The 20537-nt window shown below is 41.1% G+C and overlaps 1 protein-coding gene across 2 annotated transcripts in view; it reads left to right on the top strand.

The window, feature by feature from the left end:
- The window catches only part of SANBR (SANT and BTB domain regulator of CSR), a 32205-nt gene extending 12499 nt beyond the window's left edge, over positions 1–19706 (top strand). The window contains exons 5-20 of one of the 2 annotated variants that reach the window (XM_063123794.1): positions 662–720; positions 1565–1725; positions 2734–2820; positions 2922–3032; positions 4998–5121; positions 5473–5625; positions 5997–6142; positions 6275–6374; positions 7611–7643; positions 11089–11188; positions 13621–13712; positions 14079–14107; positions 15444–15517; positions 15964–16052; positions 18405–18496; positions 19236–19706. In XM_063123794.1, coding sequence (XP_062979864.1) covers positions 662–720; positions 1565–1725; positions 2734–2820; positions 2922–3032; positions 4998–5121; positions 5473–5625; positions 5997–6142; positions 6275–6374; positions 7611–7643; positions 11089–11188; positions 13621–13712; positions 14079–14107; positions 15444–15517; positions 15964–16052; positions 18405–18496; positions 19236–19272 — 1487 coding nt within the window. In that variant the 3' untranslated portion in view covers positions 19273–19706. Of the gene's footprint in view, positions 1–661; positions 721–1564; positions 1726–2733; positions 2821–2921; positions 3033–4997; positions 5122–5472; positions 5626–5996; positions 6143–6274; positions 6375–7610; positions 7644–11088; positions 11189–13617; positions 13713–14078; positions 14108–15443; positions 15518–15963; positions 16053–18404; positions 18497–19235 lie in introns of both variants that reach the window. The other variant, XM_063123792.1, reaches the window with a different exon arrangement.
- Positions 19707–20537: the final 831 nt, after the last annotated feature.

Raw genomic sequence — 20537 nt, 5'->3', positions numbered from 1 at the left:
CTATTTCAAACTCAGATAGGACGGAGAGAAAGAATAGGATTTTGAAAGCAGTGACAAATTTGTTTTAACCCAGGTCTCTCAATCATTTGTGACGAGGGAAAAGTGTGTCTGTGTGATTTTTTTTTTTTTAGAACAAAATGGAGATATAGTTGTGGAGCTTCAGATTTTTTGAGTATCTCAGATTTATTTATTTATTATATTTAGAGTATTTATACTTCTTTTTCTAACAAAACACAATTTCCCTTTCAAAAGAGAGAAACCCCCTCTCCCCAAATTGAGGAGTTCAAACTCAAATTCTACACTTTAATGGAAAGTGTTTGGAACATGTGAATTCAAACGTTTAATTTTTCATTTTAGCTTTAGGTACACTGTTAGCATTCTCCAGCTGATTAATATGATATGGCTAGCTTTGCTCTCAAAAGGTGATTTTTAAACTAGTTTTAGCAGACAACCCCAAGTCAAGATATATCATTAGATATATTTTTTTCCTCTATAGGAGGGACCAAATCAAGTTCCCGAACGTTCTCCCATTCCTTCTTTATGGAATGTGGATTTTGCGATGCAAAGAATCTCTTGTAGTGTTTCCTTTTACAAATAATGTGAGATACTTAAAGTTAACCTAATAACCCTTTTCACCTTGTTCTCTCTCTTCTCTTTTTAGAACCAAACAATGTCATTTCAATTCTCATTTCCTCCGAGTTCCTGAAGATGGATTCTTTAGTGAGTATATCAGGGAATGTGGGTTTTGAGCCATTGGAGCTCCATATTCCCCTGGGATGGGAGCACACAGTCCACAAAGCTGAGCCATATAGCCAGATGTACCATTAGGTTGGTTTCCATATCTTTTACCTCTGGTGTCATTGGCTACAATGTTCATTTCAGAGGTGATGGTCATCATAGAAATGGAATCTCCTTGCCCTAGCTAAAAGTTGCCTATTTATTTATTGAATGTTCTATCCTGCCTTTTGATTGGAAGGGATCTCCAGATAGCTTACATAAAATATAATTACATGAGGATTGGTTCTACCACCCTTGACATATATTGCTCAGAAGTAGCATATCCTCATTCCAAAAACCCAGTTTTCCCTTTTTGTTGTTGTTGAGAATTGGGTGTTCTGCATGTTCTCCCCCCAACCCCACCCAGTTGTACGTCTTTTCACTGTAGAGAGAAGGGGAGAGAGAGAGAGAGAGAGAGAGAAGGACTTGGCTGTGTGGCGTTCCTGCTGGAGTTTTTTTCTTGCATGAGAGCCTTGGAAGGGGGATTCTTCCCATTGTCTCAATTGCAGCTCGTCCCATTGTCTCAACAAATCCTCATTGACTGATTTTGGGGTTTTGGGAACGATGCCTGTGATAGTGGTGAGGAACGACACCATTGCCAGCACAGAGTCTTATGGGCCACGCAAAGGCCAAAATGGCTGCTATCACAGCAACAAGACTCAGCTTGTGTGAGCAAGCTCTCGGGTTATGTCAATCTCACCCCTGTGAACTTTACTTCTAACAGTAGCGTAAGATATTCCTGTGTGACTAATAAGTGGATCGCGTGCACGTTTATCTGTTTTTCTAGGTGGAAAAATGTATTAAATATTGCCACAAGAATATGAGCGCTATTGTAGCCACGCCATGCAACATGAACTGCATCAATGCTAATCTCTTAACTCGCATAGCAGATCTTTTCACACACAATGAACTGGAAGAGGTGAAGGACAAGAGAGATAAATTTAAGAGGTACTTTTTTAAAAAATCCATCATCTCTTGATAGAACAACACTTGTCTATCCTTTTACCTTTCTATAGCATTACCCAGATCAGAGCAAAGACCAATCAATTAATATGACTAATTGGTGGTACAAATGTGGATTTTGAATTACCTAGCAGTATTTGATAACTGATGGTTAAGATCCTAAAACCCATCAGGTTTGGGCAGCGACAGGGTGACAAAAATCTGTGCCAGAAGAAAAACAGCCAGATAGATCCAGGCCTTGGTAATGCCACGATGCATAATCTGTTCACGTATTAAGATGTCTATTCACTCTATTTTCTGAGAACCCATGTATGCTGAATTATAATTTGGCATTTTTGCTTATTTCTTTTGTTGTAATGTTTTCATGGCTTCAACGACAATTAATAGCGTGTTTTCCTAGTAGGCAAAATGACAGTGGGTGTTCTGTTTTTCTGGCTGGCTGGGCATAGGATAGGCGGATTTTAATTTTTCCCCTCGTTATATATGTAAAATATGGAAAACTTGACAAAGTTTAAAACATGGTTAAGACTGTTTCTGCATGCCAAGTGGCTTGAGTTTCACAAACAGCAACCTCTAATAAATCACTTTTGACAATGAGGGGACTATCAAACTCAGTTCGTGATAAGATCTGGGTGGGTTTTTTGCTATTCTGTTGGGCATTTTTCTTCTCTACTTCTATTTTCCCAAGCTTTTGGGCACACTCAAAGTAGCTCCTTGGCTCCCAGCCACTACCCACGCATCTGTCTTGGTTCAGTTCAGCAAGGCATTGTGACCTATGTCACTGAGTTCATCTAGTAATGGGGATTAAGAACTGAGTAACTGGAAGAGCAAACCATACAATAGGCCAGAATGTTTGTGAGGTCTGATACTTCATAAAAAAATCTTGCTACAGGTTGTTGTAGAGAGAGTTTGTTTCAGCAAATCAAAATTTTGATTATAAGCAGTTTAGCAGGTAGCTCGTTCTTATGATTTGTCTTTGTTTTCCACTGATAGCAAACTTTTCTGTAAGAAGATAGAGCGATTATTTGATCCAGAGTACCGGAACCCTGATTCTCAAGGAAATGCAGCAACCCTGTACAGGTACAGAGCAATCATCTTATTTGTCTTACTTTGGTACATACTTCCTTTTTCACTGCAAATATGTAATGCCAATCTCACAGGATAACTTTGTTCTTGAATAGGTGCTGTTTATGTAAGAAACTTCTTATTAAGGACACTGAAAGAAGAATCCCATGTGTTCCTGGAAAGATCAATGTAGATCAGCATGGAAATATTATCTATATCCACATAAGGTGCTTCATAAATCATGTTGTAATAACACTTTTACAGGGTGCGTCTGTGGAATCCTTTTAATAATGTGCCCTGGCAGGTTTTTAAATTATAAACTGAGCTCTCTGTCTATTGTTCCAGGTCTTCAAAGTCTCAACCCGCTAGCAACAATGGCGTTAAACATGAATTCTATGGCTAAGTGTCATGAAGAGCTTAATTAGCAAAATATATTTTGCAGGTCAATAGTACCAACACCACAACAATCATTATAAACTTAGTATGTGTATACAGTTCTCGTCACCACACCTAAAAAAAAAAAGAAGATATTGTAGGGCAACTAAAATGATCAACAGACTGTAGCATCTTCCCTATGAGGGAAGGTTACAACAGCTGGGATTGTTTAGCTTGGAGAAAAGGGGGTAAGAGGAGACCTGGTAGAGGTGTGGAGAATGTGGATAGGGAGACATTTTTCTCCATCTCCCATAATACTAGAACCCAAAGGGGTCATCCCATGAAGCTGATTGGTGGGAGATTCAGGACAGATGAAAAGAAGGACTTCTTCACACAGCACATAGTTAAACTCTGGAATTCACTACGCTAAGATGTGGTGATGGCCACCAATTTGGATTTATTTAAAAGAGGGTTGGATAAATTCCTGGAGGAGAAGGAGATCAGTCACTACTAGTCCTAATGGCTATGTGCTACCTCCAGTATCAGAGGCAGTAAACCTATATATATCAGTTGCTGGGGAATATGGGTGGGAGGATGTTGTTGCACCGTGTTCTGCTTTGCTGGTCCCTGGTCATATTAATATGGTCATATTAATAGGGGTTGATCCCCTAAGATCATATTAAACAAACTCCAAGGAAGGGAGGCTGTTTGTAGGAAGCAGGAGGGAGCGCATGGGCCGAGACTGTTGCTGTGCCTTGGCTTGGGAAAGGTTTACAGGTGAGGAGGAGCGAAGGTTTGTTTTGCTCGTTTCAAAGGGTGGACAGATGAATAATAATTTTAACTAATTGCTTTTGTAAAGGTAGTCAGGTCCCCTCCTTTGCTCCAAGGTAACCAAAATGCTTACACCTGCGTAATTAAAGATAAAGAGAGCCCAGAGAGCTTCGGCTATGGGGCGGTATATAAATTAAATAAATAAATAATAATAAATAAAGAGATCTAACTTGGCACAGTGATAGCTCTTAAGGAAGGCTTTAGCCAACCAAGTTTGAATCAGATCAGTTCATCCCTTGATTTTTTAGGATTTTTTTTTTATTTCTCCCTCTTAAACCCCTTCCCTGATAGTCCACCAATGCGAAAGTCCACCTGTTTGCATTTGTGAAGGATCTATTTTCCTTTACTTTGATAATGCGAAGCTGTGCATCTCCAGTTCATAAAATAGAGATCTGCTGGTTCGCTTACTCAAGAGTAAATCCCATTAATTTCAAATGCATTTACATCCACGTCATACTAAAATCAGATGCATGCTTACCTTTGAGTAAACCTCATTGAACAGAGAGAGACTTACTTCTGAGTAACCTTGCAGCCAGCATGGAGAGAACCTGCTGGCTGCCTCTTTGAGCTCACAAAAGTGACCTGGGAGATGAGGGAAAGGGGGTGGTTCCATGCGCAGAGAGGAGAGGCTCACTTACGAAGAAAACTGCTTTCCCAGCCTCCATTCTTCCCGCTTCACAGAACCCCAACGAGACGGGCAAAAAAGCCTATCTGGCGAAAATGCAGCATGGGAGGGATGCAGAGGCCAAGATCGCCTCCCTCTCCTCCCACATAGGATGTTTGTCAGCATCTGAGACAGGCTTTCCTATAGGATTACGCCCTAAATTTTGCATCCGTTGTTTAAGTCCTTCTATACACTGTAACTTTATCAAGTGAGGGAAAAGGTGAGAGATCTATAATTTCCTGTACAAAAGTTACCAGTGGGAATTGAGAACTAATATCTTTCTCTCTGATCTGTCTGCCCACTTGTTCCTGTCTGTGTACAGAGATAAATCTTGGGATATCCACGAGTACTTGCTAAGTCTTTTTGAAGAATTAAAATCTTGGCGGGATGTATACTGGCGCCTTTGGGGAACTATCAACTGGCTGACCTGTTCAAGGTGTAATCAAGTGAGTATTTTGGGGGCCCTCTGAACACTCTTGACTGTCCTAAAGCTTAGAAGGGAGCAGTTTTCACATTTTATAGGATTAATGTATGATCTGTGCTGAGTTAATTTGGTGAACCATTCTAAGAATGCTTTAGAATGGATCGCCCAAGACTCCATTGTCATAAAAATGACATTCTCTTCAATATGTAAGAGCTACAACAGTTAACTTGTACATCATGGTGCAATCACTGGCTGTAAGACATCGCTATGTTCTGGCAATAAATCTTTTCTCCTTTTTTTTAAAAAAACAAAAAGATTGACCTTGAAAGTGGTGGTGATGTTAACATTTGCTGGTGTTGTGTCTCCCGTGCAGACTTTCCTATGCACTGAATTCTCACATTGCCAATATCACCCTCAACCGGTTCTGTACCCTGGCGTGGCAAGTGCTCTTGGCTCTACCGGCACTGGAGTGTATCCTTGCTGTAACCAAAAGGCTCTTAGGTTTGATCCTGCTCCTCTTCCCAAAGTACGTATTTGAGAGAGAACTGGGAATCTCATTGCACCTTCTGGTTAATGCCAAACCACGTTTATACCCAGCAAAAGTGCGGGGGCATTTCTCCCACATCGTGGTGCTTTGGTTCCCACTGTATAATTGAGTGATCTGGAGTAGGTCCAGTAAAATTGTATGGTGAACATGCAGTATGTAAAGTAGCTGCACTCTTGCCTTAATCATGATTAGGCGTTGAATCCAAATACCTAAAGTAGGATTGGTCATGTTAGAATTTGAAACCATGGTTTGAGTTGGGATTTCAAAGCGTTGTTTGTGTTTATGTCTTCATTCAGCAAGTAGCCTATCTAACCAGGCATCACTTTGCCTTTTTTTTTTTTTAATGGAAGGGGTGCAAAGTAAGAGACCATGTGATCGGCTTGCCTGCTGGAGGTGAAGGTGGAGATGCTGTGCCCTTTCATACTGCTAAAATACTGAATGATCTGACTCAGCACAGAAATGTCATTGTTGTGCCTTTTTCAAAAGACCAAAACAGGTAAGAAAACCTATATGTTAGTGTTTCTCTGGGTAAAATAATTCCCAGATGGCGACGCCACCTGTGGAGTGGGCTTCTCTGGAATCCATAATATGGACACCTATAACTTACCTAAACATATTTCCTTTCAAGCGATTCTGGAATTGGACTGAGTGACGAAAAGGGGATAGAATGTGATGTGCTATTGGAGCCAAATTCACCATGGGGCTCCAAAACAGGAGAGATTAATGCTGTGAGTAATTATTTTCCCCTCCTCTCTTCTGTTCTTGTTTTTCACATAGTTGATTATGTCTCAAAGTTTTAGATTGGAATATTAAAACATAATGTTTCCTTTACAAGAAGAGCATTGGAATTGTGTCCATAGGAGAATAAATATATATGGGGAATGTTATGTCTCAGTGGAAGATATGCAGGTAGGATTCAGTCTGCCCTTTGTAGATCTCTCTATCTCTCTCGAGTGTGTGTGTTTTCCAACTCTAACCATCCATGCTCCTTTACAGAAATGTGAACATATTCACCCTGTTCAGACGACACGTTAAGCCATGGTGTTTAAGCATTTTGAGCTAAATGTTATAGCTTAGCGTGTCATGTGAACCATGGCTTAGTGTGTCGTGTGAACCATTCCTAACCATGGTTTAAACACACTCACTAACCACGGCGTAACATGTTGTGTGAACAGGCCCATTCTGAAATACTTCCAAGCTGGAAAAATGTAACACATGTAATACTAAATCGTGACTTTGTGTTGCCTGACTGTGCCCTGGGCCCCTTCCCTCCCTTCTCCTCACACTCCACTTGCTGTCAAAGAAACCATGGTTTGCTGATTCAGATGTATGGAAACCCTAATTTCCCATTACAAGTGGAAATACACTGCCTTGAGAGGGTTCCACCTTTAAACGCAGCCTAGAAATAATTTTAGATGGATGGATGGGCAGAAAGATAAAGTGGAACTGTCTTAAGAGAAGTGGGGAGAGAGGAGAGCACAGGGCTTGTTCATGGGAGCACAGGGCTCGTTCGTGTAATGTCAAACCATGGTTTGGTGTTACATGTCAACAGACTCCATGGGTATTGTCCCAGCTGCAAACTGGATCTTGATAACCAATGGGTTGGTAATGTCAAAGACAGTGGGGTAAAGTTTGGGGTGCATCACTTCCTTGTGTGTTCTACATTCTATTACTACACACAACTGCTTAATTCATGTATCAAATGACCAGACATCTCAGGATGAACCTTTAAAAAACAATTAGTGGCAGTTGATCGGTTTGGCTCCTAAGCAATAATTGCATATACTATCACTCCCTAGAAATCTCATTTGTACTTACACAACTATTCAAGCCCCCTTTTGTTGCTCTTGGGGCAGGAGAGTGCCTTTCTATGCACAAATTGGTGCCATAAGAAATGCTGCCAGCACCCTCCACGTTCCCTGATACTCATCTCTGCCCATTTTGATTTTCTTTTTCTTCTCCAGTTCCTTTCTCTGAAAAACTGGACCCTCCAGCTGGTATGTTTACCCCAGTTATCTCTGTTCCGTGTTTTGGTACTTTTTGTATTTTAAACATTCTGTATTTTATTCACTCGTGTTACATTATTCAGTTCTTCGGCCACTTCTGGCACATTAGCTCATACAGTCAGGTGTGTTTGGGTCTCGCGGGTGCTGTCTCAAACCATTGTAGGTGCTTCTGGTCACGTAGTGCAATGCAAAAGTGTCATGCAAGGGTCTAACTAATACTATGAAGGCACCATGTGACTCTCCTGCTGAAGCAAATCTATGTCTGTCCTCATACATGAGAGATTCCCAGAACCGCACTGTACGCTACTCTGAGCTCTGTAGGAGAACGCGAAGAGTCATTAATAAACTCGTGTGCCATTGGGACGATATGGTAGGATGGGCCAGAGTCCCATCTACCATCCTTGTGAGGCAACCTGTGGGTTTTTGGGGTCCACTGGAGACTGGTGCAACCCTAACAAGACTTAAAGGTAGTGTAAACCGTCTCCCTGGCCCTTACCTGAAAGGAAAGCAGGCTAAGCTGTTACTTTTACATCAGTCCAGTTTCTTGTTGGGCCGGGTAACTGGAGCATAAAACACTGATTCTGTACTAGATATGCTCGTTACCAGTGCATTTCAAGACTAAATTTAGAGAGGTGGGTATTACCTTTAATGTACTATTATTATTATTATTACTGGTGTTTTATATTTCAGGTTTTTTTTCTTAAAATTGTAAACCAATGGGGACTTTGCTCAGAAAGGTGGTGCATAAATACTTGCTGCTATATGGCGAGTATACAAAAAGGATTTACTTCCGAGTATTTCCCCAATATCACTAGTGATAATGATGCAGAACTTTCCGGGAAACTTAAAAGATAAGTTGGGGAAAAGTTTAATAGAGGGAAAGGTAATGAAGTTAAAAGATTGGCTAGAAAAGATGAGAACACGAGAAGAATTAAAGGAGAGATTAAAAGAGGGAAATTTAACGTGGTTAAATTATTTTCAATTAGAACAATGGACGAAGAAATGGCTAAAGGATAATGGAGAGCATAGAGCGATTACGAAATTTGAGGAGATGATCTTAAAAAAAGAAATTGAGAAAAGGGAAAATAAATTAATAAAAGGGTTAACGAGTGAAATATATAGAATATTAGTGGAAAAGGGGGAGACGGAAAGTGTTGGCAAGGTGGTTTGGGAAACTGACTTGAAGGAACAAATAGGGCAGCAGAGCTGGGAAGGAATGTGGAAACAAAGAGTGTTGAGAAATATGTCTGTGAGGATAAAAGAAAATTATTATAAGATTGTATGGAGGTGGTACCTAACCCCGGTGAGATTAAATAAAATAAATAAGTTGAATTTAGCAAATTGCTGGAGAGGTTGTCAAAAAAAGGGAACGTATTTACGTATGTGGTGGGAATGCGAATTTGTACAAAAATTATGGAAAATGGTGTTTAATGAGATAAAAGAAATTTTAGGAATGGAGATTGAAGAGACACCTATAGTGGCAGTGGCATTGTTATCATTATATGGAGAATTAAATTGTAATAAAGAGACAAAAGAATTGATAACGAATTTGTTAACAGCAGCAAGGTTAATGATATCTAGGAACTGGAAGGTTCAAGGGGATTATCATATAGAAGATTGGTATAAAGAAACATGGGATATTGCTATTAATGACAAATTAACATGTAATATAAAAGTTAGACGAGGAATGATAAAAACGAATGATTTTGAGGGAATATGGAAACAGTTCCTAGAATTTGTATTATCAAAGGGGAGTGGGAAATCACCTCCAGAGGAAGCAATGAGATTTTGGAAACAGGAATAAGATCCCGTGGTTGGGGAGAGCACTTTTATGTTAAGTATGATTATGTTAATATAATAAGCTAGAATATATGTTATCAAATGTTATCCAATATTTTATGTATTATGTAGTATTGTTTTATTGTATTGATGTATGTTTGAAGTATTAAATAAAAATTTAAAAATAAATAAATACTTGCTGCTGCTGATAATGAGAATAATAATAATGACATATCCCCGATGATTAATTGAGCAGGCAGTTGCTGATGGCGAGCCTGTGAGGTTGGACTGGATATAGTCCAATTGTTAAAGAAAAGCTGTGATACGTTGCCTCTTCTGCCAATGTCTTGACCGTGGAGCTGATCACTCCCTGAGTTATGTCCATTTCCAGTGGCGCTGTTGACATCCACAACCTTGGTTAGACGCCTAGATTATATTTCTAGGTTACCCAGGAGGGAAGACAACTCCCAGTCAGTGTAATGTCAGCCAGTGAACACGGTTATCCATTTTAAAAGGAGGCCTCTTCCTGTGTTCCATGTAGCAAATGGGAATGCCTGCCTACCCAAGTTTTTTTCTGTTTTCAGATGCATTCTCTATGGTGCAAGTAGTTAACTAAGAGCTTCTTCAGAAGGGCATTTTAAAGCATGCTGGTGACTGGCCACTCACAAATTTTCATGAGTCATTTTGACAATGCTATGTTCCTCCAGTGCGCCTCCCACTCCTTCCACCATTTTTTTCGTTATAAAATAATCTTAATTAAACACGACTCTCAACCAAACGTTATTTGCTGCGATTTCCTGCCACGTGCAGGAGAGGTTTCACTATAAAACACCACTAGAGGGCGCTGTCCCGCTAAACTGAATGGGTCACGTGGGCTCTTCCCTTCCTGCTCTCTTGCTCCGTGTATCTGCAGCTCGTTGCAGAACCGGAAGAGATGTAGCTTCAGAGCCAACGGTAAGGGAACGCGACACACACGCACACCCCATTTGAAGGAGCTCTAAATCAGTTTAGACTTTGCTATGGGATCTGTGCCATTTCTGCTGCTTTTTAGCCAGAGGCCCCCACCCCCCGCTCCTCTCTGGTAGCAAAAGTTAATACAAATACAAAATTCAAACTATGCTATTACAATTTTGGTTTCTCTCCGTTTTCCAAGTCTTTCAGTTTGGGTTATCCTGCATTTTGGAAAAAAAAACTATGTATGAAAATTCATAAGGCTCTTTATATACATTTCTCCTAGTATATGCATTTTGTACCCAATTCTGCCTAATGTGCAGATTTTGTGCAAGATGTTTCCTAATCTAATGCATTTTTAATATTATTTTCTCTAATATATGCATTTTTATGTGCACCATTCCCTAATAAACATTCAAATTATTTGGACTTCAGCTCCCATCAGCCCCAAACACGATGGCCAATGGTTATGAACACTGGGAATTGTATTCCAAAACATCTGGAGGGCGCCAGGTTGGGGAAGGCTGGATTATTGTGATGCTAGCTTTGGGTTCAACAAAAATTATTGGAGGTGCCAACTACAAAGAGAAGTTGTCAGTTTTGCTTATCTGTCAAGCCTTAACGTATTTGTGGGTGGAGGGGCAGGAAAAACCTGTGGTTTCCTGAAGAGAAGTCTTTATTTTACTTTTTTCCTTGACGATGATAGAAACAACAGTTGCTGCTTTCGGAAGATGATGAATACACCACTGGATCTGAGGTCACAGAAGATGAAGTAGGCGATGAAGAAGAAGTGTACAAGAAACCAGGTATGCCCTTCCCTGTCGGTGACGTTGGAGTTGCTTGCTGCTGGCTATTCGGAATTGGTGTGTAAGAGAGAAGAAAGCTTGGAAAAGGAAGCTGTCAGAGAAGCACTTAAACCACTCCGGTTTCACACAGCCTGTGGCTCAGTTCAGACCACACGTTTCTCAATGGTAGTTTTAGAACTCCACGGTGGAGCTTTTACACCACCATTGAGAAATGTGTTGTTTGGCGTCGGGAAAACTCCATGCAGCGGTGGAGTTTTTTTGGGAAAACACTCCATGCAGAATATCCACGCTGTGTAGAGAAGAGTTCCTGCACAACCGTTGTGTTGCGTGTTGTGTGGTGGGCTCTGTGGAGTTTTCCGTTGTGTTGAGTTGACTTTTCCCACTGGCTACAGAGTTCCCTAGCAAGAGTGGTGAAAGGAATGCGTGCCACTCTTGGAGAACCCCTGGAATTGTTTTTTTTTTGCAGCAATGGCTGATGGGATATCATCAGGAGGACCAAGGGAGGAGAGAGGGCAGAGGAACTGTCAATCAAATGGTGCAATGGGTTTTACTCAACTCCACAGTAGCCCACAGTCACACAATAGTGGAGTTGGAACATGTTGTGTGGGGAGTAACCCCTAAAAACTCAACCACTGAGTGGAGTTTTCACACTGAGTTGACTAACGTGTTATCTGAACTGAACCTGTGTCTTGTTTAAAAGTTTTCTGTTCGGTGCACCAGTTCTTCAGTATGCAGCACTTACTTAACTCTCAGACGCTGGGTGTGTGGAGACCATGCTTTGTGTCATGTATATCAGCCTCCAGTCAATGCTCTTAGTGTGTAACATTGGAGTCGTTTCAGAAAGTCTTTATTATAGCTTTTGGATTTTATAGGATTTATTTAACCCTATAGGGTCCTGGGGGTTTCCGTGGATCATCAGGGATTACTGCAACTGTAGAGATTTTGAAGGAAAACTAAAGGGAAGAGTAGAGTAATGCAAAAATGGGTGGTGTAGCACGTTGTTGTTGTTGTTGTTGTTGTTGTTGTTGTTGTTATTAGTCCCAGGCAAAGTCTACAGTGGGCATGGAAAAGAATGGCTAGTGAAGGGGGATGTGGCTGAGAGAATTAGGGAAGATTAGTATGTATAACAGTCTTACTGAGCAGTTCAGCCATTTTCAGTTGTTAATGTATTTATCTTATTCATAAGCTGTTCTGACAACTTAGGCTGAAGAGTCAGCGTGGTATAGTGGTTAGAGTGTTGGACTGGGAGTCAGGAGATCTGGGCTCTAGTCCCCACTCGGCCATGGAAGATCATTGGGTGACTTTGGGCCAGTCACAGACTCTCAGCCTAACCAACTTCACAGGGTTGTTGTGAAGATAAAAATGGAGAAGAGGAGGATTATATAGGCTGCCTTGGGCTCTTTAAGGAGGAAAAAAGGCAGGATATAAATGCAATAAACAAATAAAATATAAGGGCAGCTAATAATTTAAATAAATAAATAAGCATACCTGCCCTAAGCACTTGTGGAAAACTGGTAACCTTTCTTGGTGTAACAATTATCAGTGTCTGGTCTCTGATGCTGAGAGAATGTGATTGAGAGCACCTTCTTTCCCTGAGGTGTTCACAATCACTACTCGATCCTTTGTTTCTGCCCCCATAACGCCAGGTGTTGTAGGAGATGGAGTGTTGAATTACAACCAGTGAAACTGGGTTCAAATTTTGGCACAGTCTTGAAGCTCTCACTCTCCATTATTTCCTGCCCTAACCAGATGCCTCCAGAATCACCACTCCTTCTTTACAAACCTTTCCAAAAAATTGTCTCCCCTTGCTGTCTGCTGTGTGGTTTAGGGGCCATAGAAGAAAGGAAGTAGCATCTCCCAGATTGTGCAATAATCCGGCCCCGTCGCTACCTGCCATTTCAACAGACAGTGCAGATTTGTTTTGTTCCAGTGTGCTTTTAATTAAATGCTGCATCTTTCTATAACGTGTTGCGTTATTATTGCGAGCCACCTTGAGTACCGCTTCTGTAGAAAGTTGGGATATAAATAAATAAATAAATGACAAAAGCATGGGTCACAGGGTTGTTGTGAAGATACAATTTGGGGGGGGGGGAACCCATGTATACTGCCTGAATATATAAAAGTGATAAATCAAACATCATGCTTGCCATTCTAGTTGCTAGAGAACCCCACTGCATGTGAAGACTTGCCCTCATTTTGACCATCCAGAAAGGCCAGGGTCAAATGTGTCACGTATGTCCAGTATGATTCTCACTTGCTCTGCAGTTATACTAAGAAGAGAGAGACATTGCACATTCTCTACTTAAACTTATGCTTCCATTGACTGTTGTCTGAGTCATGTGTTTGGGTGGTGGGGAGAGTTGGGAAAGGCAGTTGCCCAAGATTATACACAGATGATTTGTGCATATTACTAAAGTCTTTCTAATTAGCAGGAAGAAAAGAGAGGCCAAAGAAATTTATGAAACATCCAAAGAAACAAGTGTCTTCACCCAGTGTCCAAAAGAAAGAAAAGACATTGGAGAAGGTAAATCTGATCCTGAAAATCAGACTGCAGAATGTTGCAGCACAAGATGGGAGCTTCTAGGTTGTAGATCCTGACGAGGTTACTCATTTATTTTATTTATTTATTTATTACACTTATATACCGCTCCCATAGCCAAGGCTCTCTGGGCGGTTTACAGAACTCATGATTGGTCATGACTAACTTCCTCCAGATCTGACCCTCTGATCTGGTTTTGTAGCTGCTACACAACTCATTGTAATTTTTTGCAGGGGAGGAAGTGTCTCCTGATTGGTTTGGTGGCTTGCAATTACAAAATAAAATTGATCTAAGAATTCTCAGAATATCCCTTGCACCCTATTCTTCATCTCTCTGCCTTTCTTTTGACAGTCTAATTCTCGAGACGCATCTCCTTTTATGTAAGTATTCTGCTAAATTTCTGAGGAAACTCCATTACGATGGGAGCTAATGACCCTGTTCAGGCGACACGATAAGCATTTTGTGGTTAAGCATTTTGAACTAAACGTTATGGCTTAGCGTGTCGTGTGAACCATGACTTAGTGTGCTGTGTGAACCATTCCTAACCATGGTGGCTACATACCCATGGTTTAAACACGCTCATTAACCATTTGCTGCAAAAGGGTCAGCAGCCTAGCCCATGGCTTAGTGTGTAGTCTGAACACGCCCAATCTAAATTTAGAACACTTTGGATGGCTGTAATTTTTTTAAAAAAAATTAGATCAAACCATAGGAATAGAGGTCTCTCAATAGCTATTGGTATGATGGCTTCTTTGAACGTGAAGCAATGTACTCTGAACACTAGATCCAGTTTAAGTTTTATTAATTCCAATCAACACACCTTCCACTCTCCTGAAGACTATGGGAAACCACTGCAGTCAGGACAGCACTGATAAAAAAAATGTTATTTTATTTGTTGATTTATTTACTGCATATCTGTATTGTCCAATTACCGAAGCTTTCTGGGCGGTTAACAAAAATTGAAACCATAAAATACAACTTAGCTATACAATTTAAATCTTAATACAAAACCACAACCAGATTAAAACCTAGCAGCAATGCAGAGATATAGAATACAGGTTTAATCATCAAGTTAAAAGACTAGGGCAGTAAAATGTTAAAATACTGCAAAAATAAAAAAAAGTCTTCACTTGGTGTTGGAAAGAGTATAACGTACGTGCCGGGCGAACCTCTCTGGGGAGCTCCTGCCACAGCAGAAAAGGCCCTCCTCCTCGTAGCCACCCACCTCACTTCCTTTGGCAGGGACTCATGGAGAAGTTTCTTCTAGGAAAAATCTCTCCATCCGTTGGGCTGGTTTACACATAGTACCAAAACTATGGTTTGGCATTATCAGAACAAGATATGTGCTTAGACACTTTCCTTCCCTAATACGGTGGATTAGTTTTCCATTAGCATCTGAACTGTATTGCAAGCCAGTTCAAACAGCTTGCATTTCTGGCTTGGAGGGAAAGCACAAGCCATAGTTTGCTGCTTTGGATGCATTGGCAAACTAAATTGAGCATGTGAGGGAAGTGGCAAACCATGGTTTTGGCATGATGATAGAACCAAGCCTTTGGCCCAATATTCAGAGGTTCTTGGAGTCATTGTGAAGTGGCTTCAAGTGAGCACAGCCAGATATGGTGGCCATATGAACAGTACCAGTCATATTCTAAAGCAAAATAGCACTGATCACTTGTTGGTGTTTTATTTCTCATGGCTTTTCTGCTTTTTAATTAGTGTGAGCTTGCAGCAGAGTAAGTGGGATGCTTCCAGATCACTTAGATTTAACCAAGATGCTCAAAGAGAAGAAGGTAAGGTGTCCTTTTCAAAATACTTGTCTTGCTTGTTCAGCTTAGGTACAGGAACTAATTAAAACTGTATTCTGCAACTGTATAAATGTGCAAATGGCCAGGGTTCCATGAGACAGAAACAAAATCCATAGTACTCCCTCCCCATCCCACCCCCTAACGATGGAATTAAATAAACTTCTTTGATGTTACTCCTGCCATAATTCCTTGGGGCTATAAACTTGCCCAGGTAAATCGAACTGTCCCGTGTGCTCTCTGATGTACACATACGGAACTCCTTTGCAAGCAAGCGTCCCAGTTCATGTAAGAAGGGTGTAGGTCAGATGTGTCCATTAGCTTTGCAGAAATGATGGGCTGAAACTGTAATAGCTCTACCCCTGATAGTGGTTTTAACGGGGCACAAGAATGGCCTTTTCTGTTCATCTGTTGCTCTTCCGTGCTTTTTACAGATCAGCGAAGGATGGTCGAGATAACAGGACACCTCATAAAAATGAGGCTGGGGGAACTTGACCGGACAAAATCCAAAGAAAACAAAGAAGTGAGTCATGCTGTTGTGCTATTGCTAACGTAATGTTGGTGATTAGTTTTGGCCAAGCATTTGACCCTTTTTGCTGTTTCCATGAAATTATGGTCTGTTGCCCTATTCTAATCCCGTAATCTTTAAGCCGTGTGCTAAATTCCTCTAACATGCCCTAAGGGAGAATTGGTAATGGGCACCCAGACAACACCCAGAGAGCTTCAGTTATTGCGCGGTATAAAAATGTAATAAATAAAATAAAATAAACACGCTGAACCATGCTGCTTAACCACAAAATGGTTAATGGAATACATTAAGGTTATACATTCCGTTAGCCAGTTTGTGGTTAAGCAGCATGGTTTAGTGTGTTGTCTGAATGGGGCCAATGTATCACATGAGATAGAGAAAATTAAGTAAAGGCTGCTGTGAGCTGGCTGCTGCCTCTCTGCATGATTCACTGCTCTGGCCTTGCCCTCTTCCAGTTTCCACTGGGGTGATGATTATGTTACATCACTGTGCTAGATGCAATTGGGTCATTCAGTCACAAAGAGCAGGATTTGCCCTCCCACAAAGGAGGTTATCCGTTGCCCCTCCTCTTGAGTCACTTCTCTGGGCTTGCCTCCTCCTAGTCGCAGCATCTGCTCAGAACAGCATCTCATATAGATATGCAGTAAAGTGGACTCTTTTGAAGAAGGGTAATCCTCACTCTTTCACCCTAGTCTAAACCTTTTTGGGTGTAGGAGTGAAGCGGTCTTCCAACTTGACTTTGAGTGGGATGACAGTGAATCCCTGTGTGATTCTGGAGTTTGGAAAAGGCCTGCCTAGTCCTCCATTGGGCATGTCAGAAAGCAAATCCTTCATTAATGTGAACTTGAGGGATACCGGGCCCTTGTCCTTGGATATAAAAGCCCTTTCCCACAACTCCACAAGGACACTGAAGGGCAAGTTGAAAACACTCCTCTTTTATTCACATGTTTTGGGGCTGAATGCTAGCATTGAAAGCGCCCTACGGCTCTGGGTGAGACTAAACTTTTAGCTTCTGTTGCCGTTTGCTTAGGGGAGAGGAGCAAAGGCTGTTTTTCCTGTGCCAAGTTTCGCCACCTGACTTTTCTTCTGGCTCCTTCGCAGCCACTAGTCTATCTAGCCAGCTCACCTTGTCCACATGATCCATACCAAGTTAACTGTTTAGATAAGAGCAAAGCAAAAGTCAACCCTGTTTCTATAGGCAAATACACACACACAAAACCAGGAGACACCAAAATGAGCCTTGGCACTTCTTGGCCAGAAGCTTATTGACCTGTTGGTTGTGCACACTTTTAAACAGTTGTGCCGTCCTTCCCAACCACCGACTCTGCAGCCTCGCAGTTTCCAGGAAAATAACTCTTGGAGCCAAACACACGAGGGTCTAAGAATATATTGTCTTTCAACCTTTGTTCTGCAGCTGTAAAATAGGAATGTTTAAACCGTCAAATTTATTTTTATTTATTTATTACATTTTTTATACCGCCCAATAGCCGAAGCTCTCTGGGCGGTTCACAAAAATTAAAACCATGATAAAACAACCAACAGGTTGTTTTACAAAATACAGTATAAAAAGCACAACCAGGATAAAACCACGCAGCAAAATTGATATAAGATTAAAATACAGAGTTAAAACAGTAAAATTTAAATTTAAGTTAAAATTAAGTGTTAAAATACTGAGAGAATAAAAAGGTCTTCAGCTGGCGACGAAAGGAGTACAGTGTAGGCGCCAGGCGGACCTCTCTGGGGAGCTCATTCCACAGCCAGGGTGCCACAGCGGAGAAAGCTTTGCTCAGTTTGAAAGGAGACTCTGCAGTGGTGCTTCTTGCTCACCCAGAACACAGGAAATCTTCTGCTTGCCTCTTGTGTAGAAACATGGTTGGTGTTCTGGAAAATCTTCTAAGATGGAGTAAATCCCACTTACCTGTTCTGCATAATCAAAAAGGGAATATTTACTGTAAGCACGGGATGCCGCACAAGGCCTTCACTGCTTGATGGCCTTTTATCTGCTCCTTCCTTTGGCTCCAAAGGATCCTCTTTCTAGTGTCTGTGCAAGATGAATGCCGGCACCAGATCTCCTTGCGATCACTTGCTAGATTGTGCAGCAGTGAAAGTGGCCAATTAGATTGAGTGGGGGTTGAGTGTGTATGTGTGTGAGAGCACATGCATGCGTGCAACGTATGTTGTTATTTAGAGATGGCAGATCTGCCTTGCACAGAGCCACAGACCAAGCCAGACTGCTTCATGTCCCCTCATACTTGCTTAGCAAGGCTGTACCTCTTCTGTTACACACAGCAAGAATACAGTGCTAGTTTGAAAACTGCCACCGTATTTGACTTTTGTGGCTTGCAGTCTGCAGGTGGAATTTATGCAAGACTTGAAGCTCAGATCAGGGCAACAGCACAAGTCAACCCTCGCCAGAACATCCCAGAAAGAAATATAAGGTAAACTCTTAAGTGAAATAGCAGGGGAATGGGGGAGAGAAGAGAAACAGTGCACCTTGATAATCTTATCGAAATGTCATTTCCCAGAAGGATTTTGTTGAGGAATAAACAGTTTCCCCAACAATTTAGGGCACAATATGCCCCAGAGCATCCTGTGTATATCTTGTGCAGCCCGCTTTCTTTCCCTGAGGCCTGTACCCAATTTAAGGCTCCACGTGCAGAAAACCTAGTACCTGTGGATTGTTTGCATTCATTATGTCTTGCTTGCTTTGATTTACCTTAAATTTCCAGTTAGGGTGTGTGTTTTGGGGTGTTGATCTTGCCATATTCTATAATGTTCTAAACTAAATGATGAGAAGTTTCCTTCTGCTTCTTCCTCCCTTGTCAACTCCCATATTTTTTCATTTATAATATGCATGCCATAATACATGTGTCAGTCTTTAAGATGCTATAAGACCCTTTTGTTTTTGCTGCAACAGACTAACACGGCTGTCCCTTGTGTCACTTAATATGTCAGTGGTGTGATATAGATGCCTTTATAAAAGGTGCTACTTAATCATGTAGTTTCAGTGATGTTAACATGTAAATATCTATGAGTCTCCTCCCAAAATAAATGTTTTATGCAACCTTTGAAGTATCAAGTAGACTGTTCAATAATTAGCCATTAATGATCATTAATAACATGGTGGTTTTGTTGCCTTCTAATGTAACATCTTCTAACTTATTTCTGTAAATCTAGGACTAAAACCCGCTTTGGCCAAGGCCGTCCGACGTAAAACCAAACACACACAGATCTCCCAAACAGAAGCCAAAGCACTCTTCTGCCTCTTGTGACCGTACTGGACTCCAGAAGCTGGGCACGACACTTCCTAAAGCTTTTAAGTGACTTATTTATTACTGTATGCCATGTAAATTATTCTGTTTTAATAAGTGAATGCGGATTTTTCTTCTACATTTAAGCTGTAAATACATCATTTATGCTGTTAAACCAAGTGCATTTTCCCTTAAGCAGTGGTGCATTTATGAACCTGTTAAAACCCTCATGTTATTGAAGGGTAGAAGGAGTGGTGCTAACAAACTGGTGGATTCCATATTCACATGCTACTGAATTTTGAGTTAGGATCAAGCCTCTGCCTTTTGGGTGGTTTGAGGTGTGTCTTGCGCTGCACGAGAACGTCTAAAACAGATCTTGCTTCTGTTGATTTAGCTGTGGGCAGCTACAGATTGATACCTTTCCATTTAGTTTTAGGTTGACACCAAATCAGACAACTTTTCCCCCTCTCTCTGCCCCTGCCCTGTACCCTTTTGGTTTTCTGATCATGGCAAGAGCATCTAGATCAGGGATAATTTAGGGATAAGGTCTACATTTTTGTTTTAATTTTGTCAGTGAGCTTCACCCTTTGTACATGATACAGTGATGTTGCAATTGGATGTGGGAGAATATCGCACCCTCTTCAATTCTCTGTGGGTAAAGGAAACCCTAAAACTGCCTCCTGCATTGAACTGTAGGTGGATATTGTTGGGGCCAAATATAATTCACCCTGGACTTGTTTGGCTAAGCACAACAACTGGAAAATGATCCAGGCAGATGCAATGTATGGCTGGTATAGAGCACATTTTAAACTCTGAAATAGATTTGATTGTAAACCATGCCTGAGGAAGTGTGACTGAGACATAAGCTGTGGCCTGGTCAAAGTACAGTTTAGGGAGTCCCCCTGTGCTTTCCCGGAAGGCTGCTTGCAAGCTGTTGACTTGCCTTTTGTGGGCTCAGCTGAGTGGATGCCAAATAGATGTCACTAACTTTATTGGAGGTAGAGTTAGTTTGGATTGTGAGCATGATGCATTCATTCTTCCCATTTTGAAACCGACTCTGTTCATCCAAGAAGGTACTTTACTTACCTGTGTTTGTGCTCAAGGGCTAACTGTTTTTTTTTCCTCTGTTGCTATGCAACTCTTTCTACGAATATATTTTTGAAGAAACTGTTATGCATGGAGGTCTCAAACTTCAGACTGGGCCTGTACCTGCCTTGATTAATCCTGT

This window comes from Elgaria multicarinata, chromosome 4 (genome assembly GCF_023053635.1).
Source record: "Elgaria multicarinata webbii isolate HBS135686 ecotype San Diego chromosome 4, rElgMul1.1.pri, whole genome shotgun sequence".
NCBI classification, from domain to species: domain Eukaryota; kingdom Metazoa; phylum Chordata; class Lepidosauria; order Squamata; family Anguidae; genus Elgaria; species Elgaria multicarinata.
Note: the sequence above shows the minus strand (reverse complement) of the source record. Positions and strands in the feature narration are given on the sequence as shown.